At 56.9% G+C, this 14597-nt stretch overlaps 1 protein-coding gene across 1 annotated transcript in view; it reads right to left on the bottom strand.

Moving 5' to 3' along the window:
• Nucleotides 1-11586, bottom strand: part of KIRREL1 (kirre like nephrin family adhesion molecule 1) — an 84780-nt gene extending 73194 nt beyond the window's left edge. Inside the window, exon 1 of the mRNA XM_073322703.1 lies at nucleotides 11311-11586. Within this exon, the coding sequence (XP_073178804.1) occupies nucleotides 11311-11371 (61 nt within the window). The 5' untranslated portion in view covers nucleotides 11372-11586. The remainder of the gene's footprint in view (nucleotides 1-11310) is intronic.
• Nucleotides 11587-14597: the final 3011 nt, after the last annotated feature.

Genomic DNA, 14597 nt, shown 5'->3' with positions numbered 1-14597 from the left:
CCCATTATCCAGCTAGGGCAGGATTTAGGTGACAACAGGCACTGCAGGCTGGGAGCTAGAGCCAGAGAGGATCACAGGGGCGGTCTGCATCCAGCAGCCTCAGCAAAGCATCACCTTTGTATTCACCACACAGCCCAGCCCTGTCCCCTCCAGAGAGAGACGTTCCACAGGGCCAAGGCCCCTGGAACTCCTAAGGGGCCAGCCTTTGTTCTGAGCTCCCCTCGCAAATGGCTCCAGGGCTCAGGCCTGCTATAATGCCAATCACCCCCTGCGTTCACTGCAGAATCGGGGCAAGGACTCTGGGTCTCTTAGGAGGTTGGAGCTCTTTGCCTGGCGGGCTGTCCTAGCAATTCCCACCTTTGCTTAGCCAGGACTCCCCCGCAATGGTATCAGCAAGTCTATGCTGATAAGAAGTCTAGCACCGGAGCTAGCGGGGACTCTCCCCTAGCTGGTAGCACTATAGGGCTTATGACACAAAGGGGGACATTTCTGATTCCTTCCCATAGAGGGTGGCGCACGCACAACACACACAAACACACACTTCATCACAACTGGTCCCCTTTCTACTGATGAAACTCAGTCTCCAAGGTGACTTTGTTTCTTTCCCTGACCCCTCAGCCAAAAGGAATTGTAGGAGGAGACCATAGCCCTGCAGGAGAAGCTGCAAAGCCACCCACTGGACGCCCCAAGCAAGCCAATGGGCTGGAGCGATAGCCTAGGAGCGCAAGCTAGAGGGCAAGCCCAGGCAAAGGCACGCCCCAGCCCAGGGAGGCGAGCGCAAGGGAGGAGGACTGGGGGAACATGAGGTCGAGTGACAGAACCCTGCCAGGGAAGCGAGCGAGCAAGAGCACTGGGCCAGGGGAGCGAGCGAAGGCTGGAGCCCCCGAGCTCACCCTTGCTGCCAGGAACTACAGTGGCCTCACCCTGGAGAGCTGGCTGGCTCCAACCCCCCCTCCCCCGCCACCCCGGGATTGAAGCCCTTTAATCCCAGTGTGCCCCTGTGGGTCTCACTCAGGGTCCCAATTTCCTCAATGGCTTTGAATGCAGGGGCTGGGGAGGGCTGAGTGCTGGGGATCTGGGTAGGAAGGGAGGCTCCCTGGGATATTAAAATGGGCAGGAGAGCAAGAAATCTCTGACTCAAGGCAGGGGACGGAATTTGCTGGGTCAGCCCCCACATAGCCACGGTGACACGCTGTCCATTAGCTCTAATCCTCCCTTCCAGAACAGGGTCAGCACGGAGCCATCCTTGCTGCTCCGAGTCCCCCCGTTCCCGCCTGCCACTTCCGAGCCACCAGTCCGTTCCCCAGCGAAAGGCTCGCTGCAGCAGAAGGGGGCCATTGAACCTGGTGTCCGGCCTCCTGTGTCCTATGGCAGCAGAAGCCCTGGAGTGAGGGCAATCTCACGACCCCAGTGTGCTTTGCAAAGTATGCACTGCATGCTGGGATCGCTTCTCCCACCACTGAAAGGCAGCCACCTCTCTGGTAAGATGCATCAGCTGTTTAACAGCACAAAGCAACGCTGTCCAGGGATCAATCACCCAGCCTGAAAGACAGCTACCTCTGGGGTTGAGCACAGCTGCTATTTAAAAGCACGAAGCAATGCTGCTTGTGGATCGCTCTCCCACCATTGAAATGCAGCCACCTCTGGTGTGGAGCGCAGCAGCGATTTCACAGCCATGCAAGAATGGTGGAGGGTGAACAATCAACTTGTGCCTTGACACATGAGGGTGGAGGACCCTTTTAATTGCCTCCTCGCTATTGGAACTGCCTGAGGGCCTGATTCTCAGTCACACTAAGGCCCCTTCATGCAGCTCTGGCAGGCTAAAATATATTAGTTCCACCCACTTTAATGGCCCTTTCCTGCCATACTGGTGTAAGGGGGCATGGGAACCAGTGTGTCCAATCAGAGAAGAAAAGGCCCTGATGGGTCCAGTCTCCCCTAGCTGAAGAAGGATCCTTCCATATGCTATAACCTCCAGCTACGTGTTCGAAGTGCCCTGAACGACAGGGATCCCACCGCTTCCCTGGCAGAGACGATTCCCAAGAGTCTCTCACTGACAGGAACCTTTTCTGGGTCATCAGCACTCCTGTCCCATACTTGGCAACATCTGGGCTGTTGCCTGTCTCTAAGCTTGGTTGCCACTTTTCCTACTGCAGGGAGTTCCACAAGTTCACTGCACTTTGCGCATGCACATGCCCTGACAGAAAAGGGTTTCCTTTCATCCCTGAGTCGCTCTGCAGAGTGAGCAGCAGTGGACTGTGGATGGATCAGACAGGTAGAGTTGCAAGACGCTGTTTGGAGCAGGGGTCACAGCACTCCGAACATTAGATAGATTCATCTCTAGATAAATAACACAATAAATAACACAATGTGTGCTTAATGCCTGTGGAGGAGCAAGCACTCACCAGCTTCACAGCATTTCACACAGTAAGGCATGCGTTAGTATCCCAGGTTACAGATGGGGAAACTGGGCACGGGGTGGGGGGAAGTGACTTGCCCAAGGTCACCCAGGAAGTCAGTGGTAGAGCTGCAAACAGGTCTCTAGACTCCCAATTTAGAGGCCCTATCCACTAAATCACACTGTCTCCTACCTAGACTAAGCTGTTTTAGGGTTCAACCCTGCTCCCATTGAAATCAATGGCATAATCTGCATTGGCTGGAATGGTGCAACATTGCTCATTTGCACCAGTGCAAAGATGGTGCAAAACCCTAGTGTGCTGGGGGGGCAGCGTTTCCCTGCTGCATACGATTGTGCAAGAGGATCAGGCTAGGCTGTGTTTGTTGGAATCCAAAGAGCCCATTAACTGGACTTGGCTTGTTCAGAGGGCCAGCGCGGTAGCCCAAGGTTTGGGGCTGGCCGAGAGCTGTCGGGCTGAAGGCCCCACTGTCCTGAGGAACTGGGCAGGGAGCTAACGCCATGTACTTGCTCTGCTTTGCAGCAGGAGCAGGGCTGACCCCAGGGAGTCCTGACCAAAGATCTGCAGCAGGATCTGCAAACCCTATAGAAGCCCTGGAGCTTGGGGTGGCGGGGGAGGGAAGCAGCCCATAGGGAGAGAGCTGGGGACTGGGGTGTTGCCAGCAGGGGGGCAGGCAACAGCTTCAGGGTGGAAACCCTGTGGACCTCGGAGGTTCCACGGTCGGGTGTTTTCAGTCCCAGAGCAGGGGGAATCTTGCCCCTTTCAGCCCAGTTTTGCTTGAGGGAGGTTGGGATTTTTCACTCGGCTTGTTGGAACGCAAAGGGAGCCGAACGGAGCACAGCTCTAGGGGGTGTGGGGAGAGGATGGCAGCAGGCAGCGGGGTCTGCTTGGAGGTGGCCCTCTAGTGGCTACCCACAGAGAGGATAAGAGGCCTGCTACCACTGCTAGCTGAGGGAGCGCATCCTTAACTCAAATGGGCAAGCCCTGTGTTTTTGGAGTCTGAGGCTGAGGGCTCTAAGCCTGCCCTCCCGGGAGTGGGGGAGAATTGTCTCTGTTGCAAGTGGATTTTGTTACCAACGACTGCTGGCTTTCCTACCCAAGAGTCACTTGCAACCAGGGTGCTGGGCCCAGCTGGATTGAGCAGCCCGGTGGAGTGTGCGACAGGCAGCGCCCAGCGTCAGGCTCAGCAGAGCTACCGTCGGAGCCCCACCGCCCAGGGTGATGGGTCGCCGGAGTTTTGCGTGGTTCTCCCTGCACCCAGCCGCAGATGATGAGGTTACGGCACAAAAAGCCCCTCAAGGTGGGGGTGGGGGGAGCCGTGGAGCCAGCCCCACCGGGCTGTTTGTGCTGAGCTGTGTGCTGACAGGTGTCAGGTGCAATCAAAATAAATAACCCTCTCGCCAGGCGGCGGAATGAAAGGGGCGGCGTAGATCCCTGGGGGGCAGTGAGTGGGTGGCTGGTTCAAAGGCGCGTTAGTGATAGGGAAACGCAGCTGAGCTCCCTTGTTGTCTCCCCCCCCCACACACACACAATGCATCAGCACATCTTGCTGGCTCCACCTTGCACCCCAGCCCTTAAACCTCTGAGCACAGCCAGTCCCGGACGGCGGGGGCTGCTCTCCTGGGAGGAGGGCTGTCCCAGAGCTGGATCAGGATGCCCTCCAGCTCTGGGGAGGTTTGGAGCTGAATCCAAGAAGGGGGAACCCCGTTAAGACTTGCCTAGAGAGCTCTAGGGTTTGGACCCAGATTGCAGGGTCTCTCTTTTCCTACTGCCCTTTTGGTGGGCGCTAGCAATTGGTTCTCAGGGACCAGCCACTCCACTGAGCTCTCTCTGTGGCGAAGGCAGTGTTGTCTAGAGGTTTAAGAATGAGCCTGAGTGGCCAGGATGCCTGAGTTCCATCCCCAGCTCTGGAAGTAGCCGGGGGTTTAGTAATTGGAGCAAGGGCCTGGGAGCTATTCCATTTCCATTTCTGCCACTGGCCTGCCGCGTGACCTGGAGCAAATCACTCCCCGACTGCATGCCTCACTTTCCTCACCTGGAAAATGCAGCTGATCGTACCAACCCCTGCCCTACGTGGCTGGAGGTGAGGATTGATCAGCTGTGGTGTGCTGGAAGATCCCCTGGTCCAAGGCACTGATATTATCATGGATGGGCCCATTGAACCCAGGGACAGTTTGTATTTGTAGTGAGACACGGGCCTGAGCTGCTGAAACGGAGCAGGGCGGATGAAGCTAGGTCCCATCGCTCACTTCCCCAAGCAGAGGGATCCTCACAGAAGTGCTTGTCTGGCCAGCCCTGCCTTTCATCTCCCCCAGGCTCCACTAACCCGGCTTTGCTCTGCCACTGCCCAGCCTGTCTGGGGCCTGCCTGGAGTCCGGCTTGCGCCTGGTTTCTGGAGGGACTTCCCCTTTCCCAGCCACTTCCATGTGACCCCCAACGCGCATGCCCCGACTGCCCCTACCGTCCCCCTCACAAGGGTCTGGGGATCTGGGCTTTGCCACCTCTGCACAAGGCAGCATAGCCTAGTGGACAGGTGCTCATCTGGGTCCCAGAAAACCTGGGTCTATTCCCAGCTATGCCACTGATCTGCTGGGTGACCCGGGGCAAGTCACCTCCCCTCCCTGGGCTGTAAGTGCTTCAAGGCAGGTAGGGGCTGGTAACACAGCCCTCCCTCCCCCCCCGACCCCGGTTTCACTTGCGGGGGTGCTGCAGCTGTATAAATCGGACCAGCGTGCCCGCGCTGCATGGGAATAGCCGCAGTAAATACAGGGCTCTCGTCTTGTGAAGACAGACCCCGGTGAATCGGGGCCGGCAGATCCTCCCCAGGGAACCCAGCCCTCCTGCAGTCCCCCCCGTTTCCCTCCTGCTGCTCTCAGAGGCTAGGACTGCCTAGCCGCGTGCCTGCAGCTGATGGAATTGATCTGGAAAGGCAGACGGCCCGTGGTTCCAGCAGGGTGGCATGTCACATTTGTGCCGGGGTGGGGGGAGACAGGGTCAGCCGCAGAGGGGGAGGAGAAGAGGCTGCTGCGGGGTGGAAATCAGAGACACGGGGGTTAAATTCCAGACCAGCCAGCAGAACAGAGCTGGAGTCCCCTGCCGTGGATCAGTTCAGGTTATTGGGGCTGGACAGGACAGCAGGAAGCTATAAACCAGCCCTGTTGCCGCTCGCACAGAGGACAAGACAAGGGGATCAAACCCTTCACCCTCTTCCTCTGCTGCGTTGGGCAGAGTGATGCGGGGTCGTGGAGCTGAATAGCGATGTCCTGGTGACAGGGGGGCCAGGGAGCAGCCCAGCCAGCCCCTGCCATGCCGCCAGGAGATGGAGAGATGGGAACGTTTGCAGCCCGTGTGCCCCATAAGTGGGCCACCCCAGGGAGAGGGGCTGGGCTGTGGGGCATCGCTCTCCCCGCAGCACCAGGAAATCGACACTGAGCATGACACAATGCCCCTTTAACCCTCACACGGCCAGCAGGCTGAGAGCAGGCTGGGACGACGGGACTATGGAGAGAGAGAGCAGAGAGACAGACACGCACGGAGTCAGCGACCTAGTGAGGTGACAGCAATGGTTAGCCACCTGTTCCCCCCCGACCCCGCTGCCGCATTGTATTCCTCCAGTCCCTAAAGACTTCGACCGTCGGGGTGGGGTGGGGCTCTCCCCCCTCAACCCTGTGCTGGCTCCCACCCTGGGTAAGGGAAGCCACTTGCCCCAGCACAGAGTTTGCCCTATAAACCCCCCTGACCTCCCGATGCCTTGGCCGAGCTGCGATGCTGGCTGCTCCCCCCAGCTGCCCCGTCGGGCCAGCAGGCCGGGCTTTGTGAGGCCCCTGGGGGCCAGGGCGGCTGGCAGAGAAGTGGCACAGAGCAGGCAGCAGCCGGCATGCGTGAGTGAGTGAGGGGGGCTGCTGGGTGCCGAGTTTTTACACAGCATTCATCAATCTGCAGTCAAACCACTATTACTGCCCGTGCATCGCTCACAATATTTACCTGCCGCTCACCGGGGGCGTCCGGCATGGGGGGAAGGGAGCCGGCAATGCAGCAGCCATGCACACGGGGGGCTGAGACCGAGACCTGCCCAAGCTCTCTGCAGGCATGGAGTCTGCACAGGTCTGGAAAGCAAGTCCTGCCAGCTCCTTGGCTGCTTCTCCGGGGGGGAGATGATCTATCCGCACATCTGCCCCACTGTCTGTCCGTCCAGCCTCACCCCCACCCTATGTCCATCCATCCTCCATACGCACCCACACCCCTCTGTCCATCCATTCATCCATCCATCTGCACCCCCACCCCCTGTCCGTCCGTCCATCCATCCATCCATCCATCCATCCATCCATCCTTACCCCCACCCCTCTGTCCATCCATCCCCATAAATGCCCCTCTATCTACCAATATATATAGATTCTTATATTGCCCTCAGCACTGTAATATCTGATCCACCCCCATATATACCCCTTTAACTATCCATTCCTAGGAACACCCCTCCATTTATCCAGCCAGCCAGTCAACCATCCCCCTCCATCCATCGCAATACACACTACCCCATAGATACCCCACTTCTAACCATCCAGCCATCCACCCCCACACATGTGTATCTAATCTATCTATCTACCTATCTATCCCTCTATACACCCCTCTATCTCCATACACCCCGTCTGTCTATCTATCTATCTATACGGACTGAATATTGAAAATATTATTCACCTGTAATGTATTCACTAGCTGATTAAAAGAGTTAGCTGAATAAATAACGAGATAAATAGAATTTATTCACCTTTCTTTCTTTCTTTCTTTCTTTCTTTCTTTCTTTCTTTCTTTCTTTCTTTCTTTCTTTCTTTCTTTCTTTCTTTCACTCACTCACTCACTCACTCACTCACTCACTCACTCACTCTCGGTGGCCAAGGATCTATCCTGGTATGTTCCAGTCCTAGTGATTCTGTCCTAATTGAGGCCAGTGATGGCTCCCTGGTCCTCGCTATGGGAAGCCAGGTCTGGGGTCATGAAGGATGGGATGGGGATTAAAGGCACAGGAATACGTCTGTTCATTGGGGCTGGAGGAGAAGGCAAACGCTACGCTGAAGGGGAGTGTGACCTCTTTGTAACCTTTCCCTTCTCAGGTGTCTCTGGCAGGGGATCACAAACCTTGACTAAGACCTCACAGCCGCTCTGAGGTGGGTTTATCACCGTTTCACAGATGGCCCAGAAACAGGGGGAGGCCGCCCGACAAATGCAAGGAAAGCAGGCCAGACAGACACATAGCAAAGCAGAAAAGGGACCCAGGAGTCCTGACACCTAGACCACCCTGCACTACCCACTAGACCACTCCCTTCCCAGAGCTGGGGATAGAACCCAGGAGTCCTGACTCCCCCCCACACACACACACTGGGGTGCAAGATGTGAAGTGCCTGAGTGGCGACACATGACAAGGGATCTGTGACCAGTTTACTATAGCTCACCCCGTTGCATGGAGCGAGCCATCCGGTGTCAGGACTCCCTCTTCCTTCTGTCTAGCTGCCTTCTGAGGTGCAGGATCAAAGCATTTTATGTGTGTGTTTCTGTTAGGGGGAGGGATTTGGGAAGCACATTCCCCCCCCCCCGATATTTCCAGGCAGTATGAAGAACACTCCCACCCTCTACCTCCCCATAAACCCCCTCCTTACAAAACAGTACCCTAGCCACTTCCCACCCCCCACGGGTTGACACCCCCCACCTCCCGAAGCACACACTTCTCCTGATTAGCTGTAGTTTTTGCTGTTGCAATTTTGCTGCTCTTCCCTGAAAGGAAGGGAAAGAGGGGGGGGGGGAAAATCCCACACAGAGAGAAAGGGATAAAGAATCACCCGGAAAATGAATAAATATTTCAATTTGAGGCACAATCACAGCGAGTGATTGAAATGGGGGGAAGAATAATGGGTTTCATTTAGATAAGATACAGAAAATTATTTAGTGAGAAATGAAGAATGATGAAACCCATTCAACATCTTTGTGTGTCTGTGTGAGCTCAAACCACATGAATGGCACAGATCCCCCCCTCCTGCCTGCCCCAATACTCCAACATGTTTCCCCCCACCCCCTTTCTCCATCTATCAAGCTCATTTATATATATCTCCTTCGGGGAGGGGGATCACAGTTTTCCCAACCACTCTTCAACCCCCAATCCCTGCTCCGTTTCTCCCTGATAACAACCCTGAAGGAAAACCCCTCCTGCCCCAGACCAACCCATCCAAACAGCTTCCGAAGGAGGAGGGAGTGGGCAAGAGAAAGAAACTTACAAGAATCCCCATGCACACCCCACAAACCCTGGAAAAATAACACAGGTGCTCCCCTGGTGTCATGCAGAGCAGTGGGGAACAAAGGGAAAAATGGTAATGGGGGGGCAGAGGAGTGTTTATTCGAAAGGGAATCAAAACAGATCCCCAAGCCTCCTCTTTCCCAGAATCCTGCTTCCTAAATCACCAGCCCTGCTTAGCCGTTCACCTCCCGGAGGGGGATTCTTCCCCAAGCAAGGATTTAAGCCACCCTCTGGATCAAATCCTCTGCAGGAGTAAATCAGATTCAGCCCATTTGCCCCCCTCACGCTAGTTTCCAAGAGTTAGATTTATAGAAAGGGAAATATTTCTGCTCACTCTCTCTCTCTCCTGCAAACACCTGCCCCCACCCCAACACCACCTTCCCTCCAATTAAATCCACATGTCACAGTTTGGGGGGCGGGGGAACTGTAGCTTTTGTTCCTTCGATTTAAGTAAAGACCCATGGTGGTTCTCGGAGTCTTGCAAGGAGGGGTGGAGGATGAGATGTATTTATCCTGCCCTGCCCTCCCCCCCCTCGATCTTTCAGTGTAAGAGGCTTTTTTCCCCCTTTAAACCCCTGTTTGTCTCATTTTCTTCCCAGCGTCTTAGCAACGCTCCCCCACAACCCCCCCCCCCTTTAAATGAAAGCTGTAGCAGTAGGGACCTGCAAGCATTGGAGGACTCAGTATCCAGAGCACAGGGATGCTGGCAGGGCAAGGGTCCTTTGCAAACTGGCCCCTCCAGGCACTCCGTCCCCTGGTGGGGGGAACCCCCCCAGCCCCGCACTGGAGTTCAGGTTCCCATGCCCCCTTCGGTGAAGGCTATTTCACCCCAAGAAGAGGTGGTGTACCCGCAACACAGACCCTCAGAACCAGCCAACTCATTTGCCCCATGGGCCCGCCAAGCAGCCAGCAGCAAGGAAGGAGGCAGCCTGGCCAGCTTTGCCTTTAAGCGACTAGCCTGGAACTTGGGGAAAGCAGAGCTCAGTCACTGCCTGCCTTCTGGCCCTTGGGCAAGTCTCTCTAGGCCTCAGTTTGCTCCCTCTGTAAATGGGCCTAAGGGTCTTGCTCTATTCGGGCTGTGAGCGCTTCGGGCAGGGACCATCTCTCCTGCCTCTGTGCAGCGCCTGGCACAACCGGCCCGCTGGGTGGGACCACTCGACAAACAGCAATAATGCCTTCTGGGCAAGATCAGAACAGGGGACATGGTCCAGGGCCCGCCGCCCCCCACCCACCCTGGCAGGGCTTGGATTTCTTACTTTCCAGTGGGAGCCCAGGGCCCCTCCACTGTCTGCAAGGAAGGACCAGGCCTGAATCTTCTAGCTCTACAGGTCCCTGCGACCAGCTAGATAAACAACCCCCAGCAGCCTTATCAGCCAGAAATCTCCAGGCTCAGGCATTCCTGGGGGAGCTGAGACATCTGCAGAAGGAGGCGGAGTTGCTCCTTTAGCCTAGGGAATCTTTCCCTTTCCGCCACTACCTCACCCCCAGCCCCCCAGCCCCTCTGCCCCACACACAACCCTGCTCCTGGGGAGAGATCCCGCCGGCATCTCGCTTGGAGTCACAGACAAGACACCAACTCCCCCTTTTCCCCTTTGCTGCGACATCAGCACAAGGCAGCCCAGGAAGGGTCCCCATCCGGATCGGGGAGGGGGCCACGCGGGGCTCCAATCCGGCTAGTCCCCCCCCAGCCCCCGCAAACCACCGCTGGCTCCCCCCAAGTGGGCAAGGAGCAGGATTTAAGGCCAACTCCCCAGACACGAGCTCTCCCTTCCCTGGAATGCTCCTTCCAGCAGGAGAGCCCCAGCTGTGCCCCAGCCAGCGGTTCGGCCTGGTCGCCGCTCCCCAGCGTGTGCGGGGGGGATTCCCGGGGAAGCAGCGCCCTCCCTGCACCCCGCAGAACTTGCACAAACAGGGCTCGGACCCCCCCCCCCGCGCCACCCCCTTTATAACTTGAAATCGCCAGCCTCTCCCCTGCCCTTCCCCCCACATTCCCCTGTCCCGCTCTCTCCTCCCCCTTCCTTGGCATCCGCGCGACTTCTCCTTTCTGCCATTCCTCCCTTTCTTCCTTCACTTTCCCCCCTTCAGCCTTCCGGGCGCCCCCCCCCCCCTGTTCTTTTTGCCACAAACTTTTCTCTGGGCAACACAAATACATAAATAAAGGGCAGCAGCAAAACAAGGCTACCCACCAGGGTTATACCGGGGGGGGGCAGGACTGGAAGCGGCTCCCCCTTCCCCCCAGCTTTGGATCCAAGATGCAATTCCCCCTCGATTTCCCATGAAAGAAGCGGGGCGGGGGGGGGGGGAGCTACCGACCTCCCCCCCCGCCCCGGGAGTGTGGGGGGGAAACAATCAGGAGCCATTCCAGCGAAGCCACTCAAGTTACACCAGGATCAGGCCCCGCTAGCTGCGTTTGCAGAAGGAATTGGGGGGGGGGGTTTAGTGGGGTGTGGGGGGGGTTAGTGGGGTTGGGGGGGAATCTTTCCCTATCGCCCCCTGCCCCCGCTCCTTCTGCCCTCGCCCATCCTCCCACGAACAACTTGCAAACTCGCTCCCCCCCCAACCCCCCGCGCGGACACAAAAGAGGTGGGGGGCGCGGAGCCCCCCCCTTACCTTGGCACTGAGTGTCAGCCAGAATCACAACCCAGAGCAGAAAGAGCCGCAGATTCCGCATGCTCCTGCCTTTGGCCCGGGCGCTGGGGGGCAGGGGGGGGAATCGGGGGGTCCGGCGGGCGGGGGGTGGGGGGGGTCTCTCGCCTTCTCCGCGCCCTGCCCGGCTTCAGCGCCGCCGCCAAACCATTTCCACGGCTCCGGCGCAAGGGGCCCCTCCGGCTGGCTCGCTCCGGGCTCGCTCGCACCCGCGCTGGCTGGCGCTCCGGAGCGGCGGGGCTGGCTGCAGCGAGGGGATGGAGCGAGACGGGGAAGGAGCCACTGGGAGCGAGCGGGGGAGGGGGCCGAGGAGCTGGCCGGGCCTGGGGGGCGGGGGGTGGGGGGCTCTCAGAACAACCCACCCAGAAACTTGGGCCAAGTTGGGGGTGGGATTGTGGACGGAGGCAGAGGGTGATGGACTGGGGTGGGGGGGTCCTGGACATGGGGGAGGGGATCATAGAGGTGTGGGGGTATTTTTTGACATGGGGGGCAGAGGAAGAGGGTGATTGACTTGGGGGGGGGGGTCCTGGACATGGGGAGGGAGTTTTTGACATGGGGAGGGGATCATAGGTGTGGGGGTATTTTTTACATGGGGGCAGATTCTGGGCAGAGGCACAGAGGGTAATGGACTGGGGTGGGGGGATCCTGGACATGGGGGAGGGGATCATAGGTGTGGGGGTATTTTTTCCATGGGGGGCAGATTCTGGGCAGAGGCAGAGGGTGATTGACTTGAGGGGGTCCTGGACATGGGGAGGGAGTTTTTGACATGGGGGAGGAGATTATAGAGGTGGGGGTTATTTTTGACATTGGGGGGAGATTCTGGGCAGAGTCAGAGGGTGATTGACTTGGGGGAGAATCCAGGATATGGGCAGGAAATTCTTGACATGGGGTAGGGGATCATAGAAGTGTGTGTGGGGGGGTATTTTTTGACATGGGGGGCAGATTCTGGACAGGGACAGAGGATAACTGACTTTTTTGGGGGGGAATGCTGGTCGGGGGAGGGAATTCTTGACATGGGGGGGAGTTGTTTGAACAAGGGGCAGAGTCTGGACAGAGACAGAAGATGTTGCAGCAGGAGGGAAGATCCTGGATTGGGGGGGATCCTAAAGGGAGGGGGAATCCTGCAAATGGGATGGGGTGGGCAGAACTTGGGCAGGGAGTGGGATCCCTGATGCAGAGGTGGGATCTTTGAGAAGAGGGGTTAATCCTGCAGGTGGGGGATCCTGGACGGATGGGGGGAATCTTTGAATCAGCAAGGGGGATCCTTGATGGGGGGGTCTTTAATGGGGTGGGGGAGGGGATCCTGGATGTGTGTTGGGGGGATTCTTAACAGAGGGGAAGTGTGTGTGTGTGTGGGGGGGAATCCTGGACATGGGGGTTAGGGAATTCTGCACTGAGGGGTGGGAAGAAGAGGAGATGGGGGGGGGGCGATGTCAGACTTTCATCTTAGCTCAGCCAGCCCCTCCCCTGCTCTGTGTTTTTAAAGGGACAGGATGCCCCTTTGCCCTCATTTCATTTTGGCTGTGAGTGCCCAGGACACACACAGACAAGGAGAGCAGGGAGCTACTGTCTTTTATTGGACCAACCTCTGGTGGGGGGAGAGAGAAGCTTTGCAGCCACACAGAGCTCTTCTTCGGGGCTGGGAAAGGTGCCCTCCCCCAGCAAGGTGTTTAGCATAAGGGTAGAGTGGTCCATTAACACCTCTGCAGAGACACATGGAGACAGGAGTAAAGTCTGTGTCTGTCCTTGGGTACTTCCGCAAAAGCCCCCCACAGCTGGGGGCTATATCATTAATGGGACCCGCCATTCCCATCCGGCCTGGGGACAAACAGGCTCTTCCCCTGTTGCTGAGCTGTCCAGCCTGATCAAACTCAAAGCTCCCCCAGGCCTTCCCAAACTCAAGCCCAGCCTTCTCTCATTGTCCAGACAGTTCTGTTCACTTTTCGTTCTTGCATTTTTTTTACCCTCTTCTCTCCTCCCCCCCGAAACTATAGAAGCCCAAACTAAAGGCACTGAATATCAGGGGGCTTGAAAAATCTTTTTGCCTGTAAGCTCCCAGGGAGTGGGAAGTTTTCCATTGGGATCAGAGAGGCCCATCTAGTTAGGCAGAATCTCATCTTTTAAAAAAAAAATTACACGTCTAGCCCTTATGTTTGTAAAGAAAACTTTCCAGATGTGAGCCAGTGGAGTGCCCTCTGCCTGAGTCTGCAGGCAGGCAGCTTCCCACCCCTGTGGCAAGCGAAATTGACCAGACTCTGGTGAGTTTCACAGCTGTTATGAGAGTGTGATGGGTGTGAGAGGGGGAGGGGAGGCTGGAGATCTCAGTTAGTGAACTGGGTTGCACCTTGCCTGCTTGCTGCCATTTCCCTGGGCTGGAACCCAGAGGAGTGGAGGGGTCTGGCTTCTCCTCCCAGCTCTCAGGAAAGGGGGTGCAAAGCCCCCTGGCATAAGGGTCTAAGGACTCTTGAAAGCCCTAGGACCACAGGATGTAAGAACCACAGGGCCCGACCCAGGGCTGGAGACCTGATGTAAGGACACTGGACTCTGGTTTGTCAGACTCTCTGTTACCTCCGGGAGTTGCGGGGGGGACTGTAAGTGACCTGGCCGGAGGGCTGAGTAGAAGTGAAGCCCCACAGGGCCTGAGCATCTACCAGCAGTGGGGTGCCAGATGAGGACATTTTGCTATGTCACAAAGCCCCTCCAGGGGCCATGCGGGTGGGGAGTCTACAAGAGAAGGGGAGTGACTTTTTGTGGTTACTGGAATGCAGCTCTCGACTCCTTTCTTGGCTCTGCTGTGATTTTCCTGGTGGCCTTGGGGAAGTCGTATCTTTCTGTGCCTCAGTTTCTCCATCTATAAAATGGGAATCCTGTTACTCCCTTGGTTGGTCTTGGCTACTTAGATGGACTGGGCTCTTCAAGGCCTGAGAAAACTCTCATTATGTGCGTAGAGTATCTGGCATAAGGGGTTCCTGACCTAACCTGAGGCCTAAAGCTGCTACCATAATACCAGTAATAGAGCCGTGAAACTGACACGTCAGGGCCCTTCTCTCATTTGGGTTCGACAAAGGCCTGCTGCTCAGCGGTTTCCATTTGTTTAGATTGGGAGCCTGTGTGATTCCACTCAGGTGCGCCAGCTCAGTGCTCACCTGCTGGTGCTTTGAAGCTGTCAGTGACCTACAAGCTGGATTGTGTTCCTCTCTCTTTTATGCTGCGATGGGTGTGGGTTTAGATGGTCGGGAATGTTGCTGGGG

The sequence above is a fragment of the Lepidochelys kempii genome, chromosome 24 (genome assembly GCF_965140265.1).
Source record: "Lepidochelys kempii isolate rLepKem1 chromosome 24, rLepKem1.hap2, whole genome shotgun sequence".
NCBI lineage: Eukaryota > Metazoa > Chordata > Testudines > Cheloniidae > Lepidochelys > Lepidochelys kempii.
This window is presented reverse-complemented; position numbering and strand designations above follow the sequence as displayed.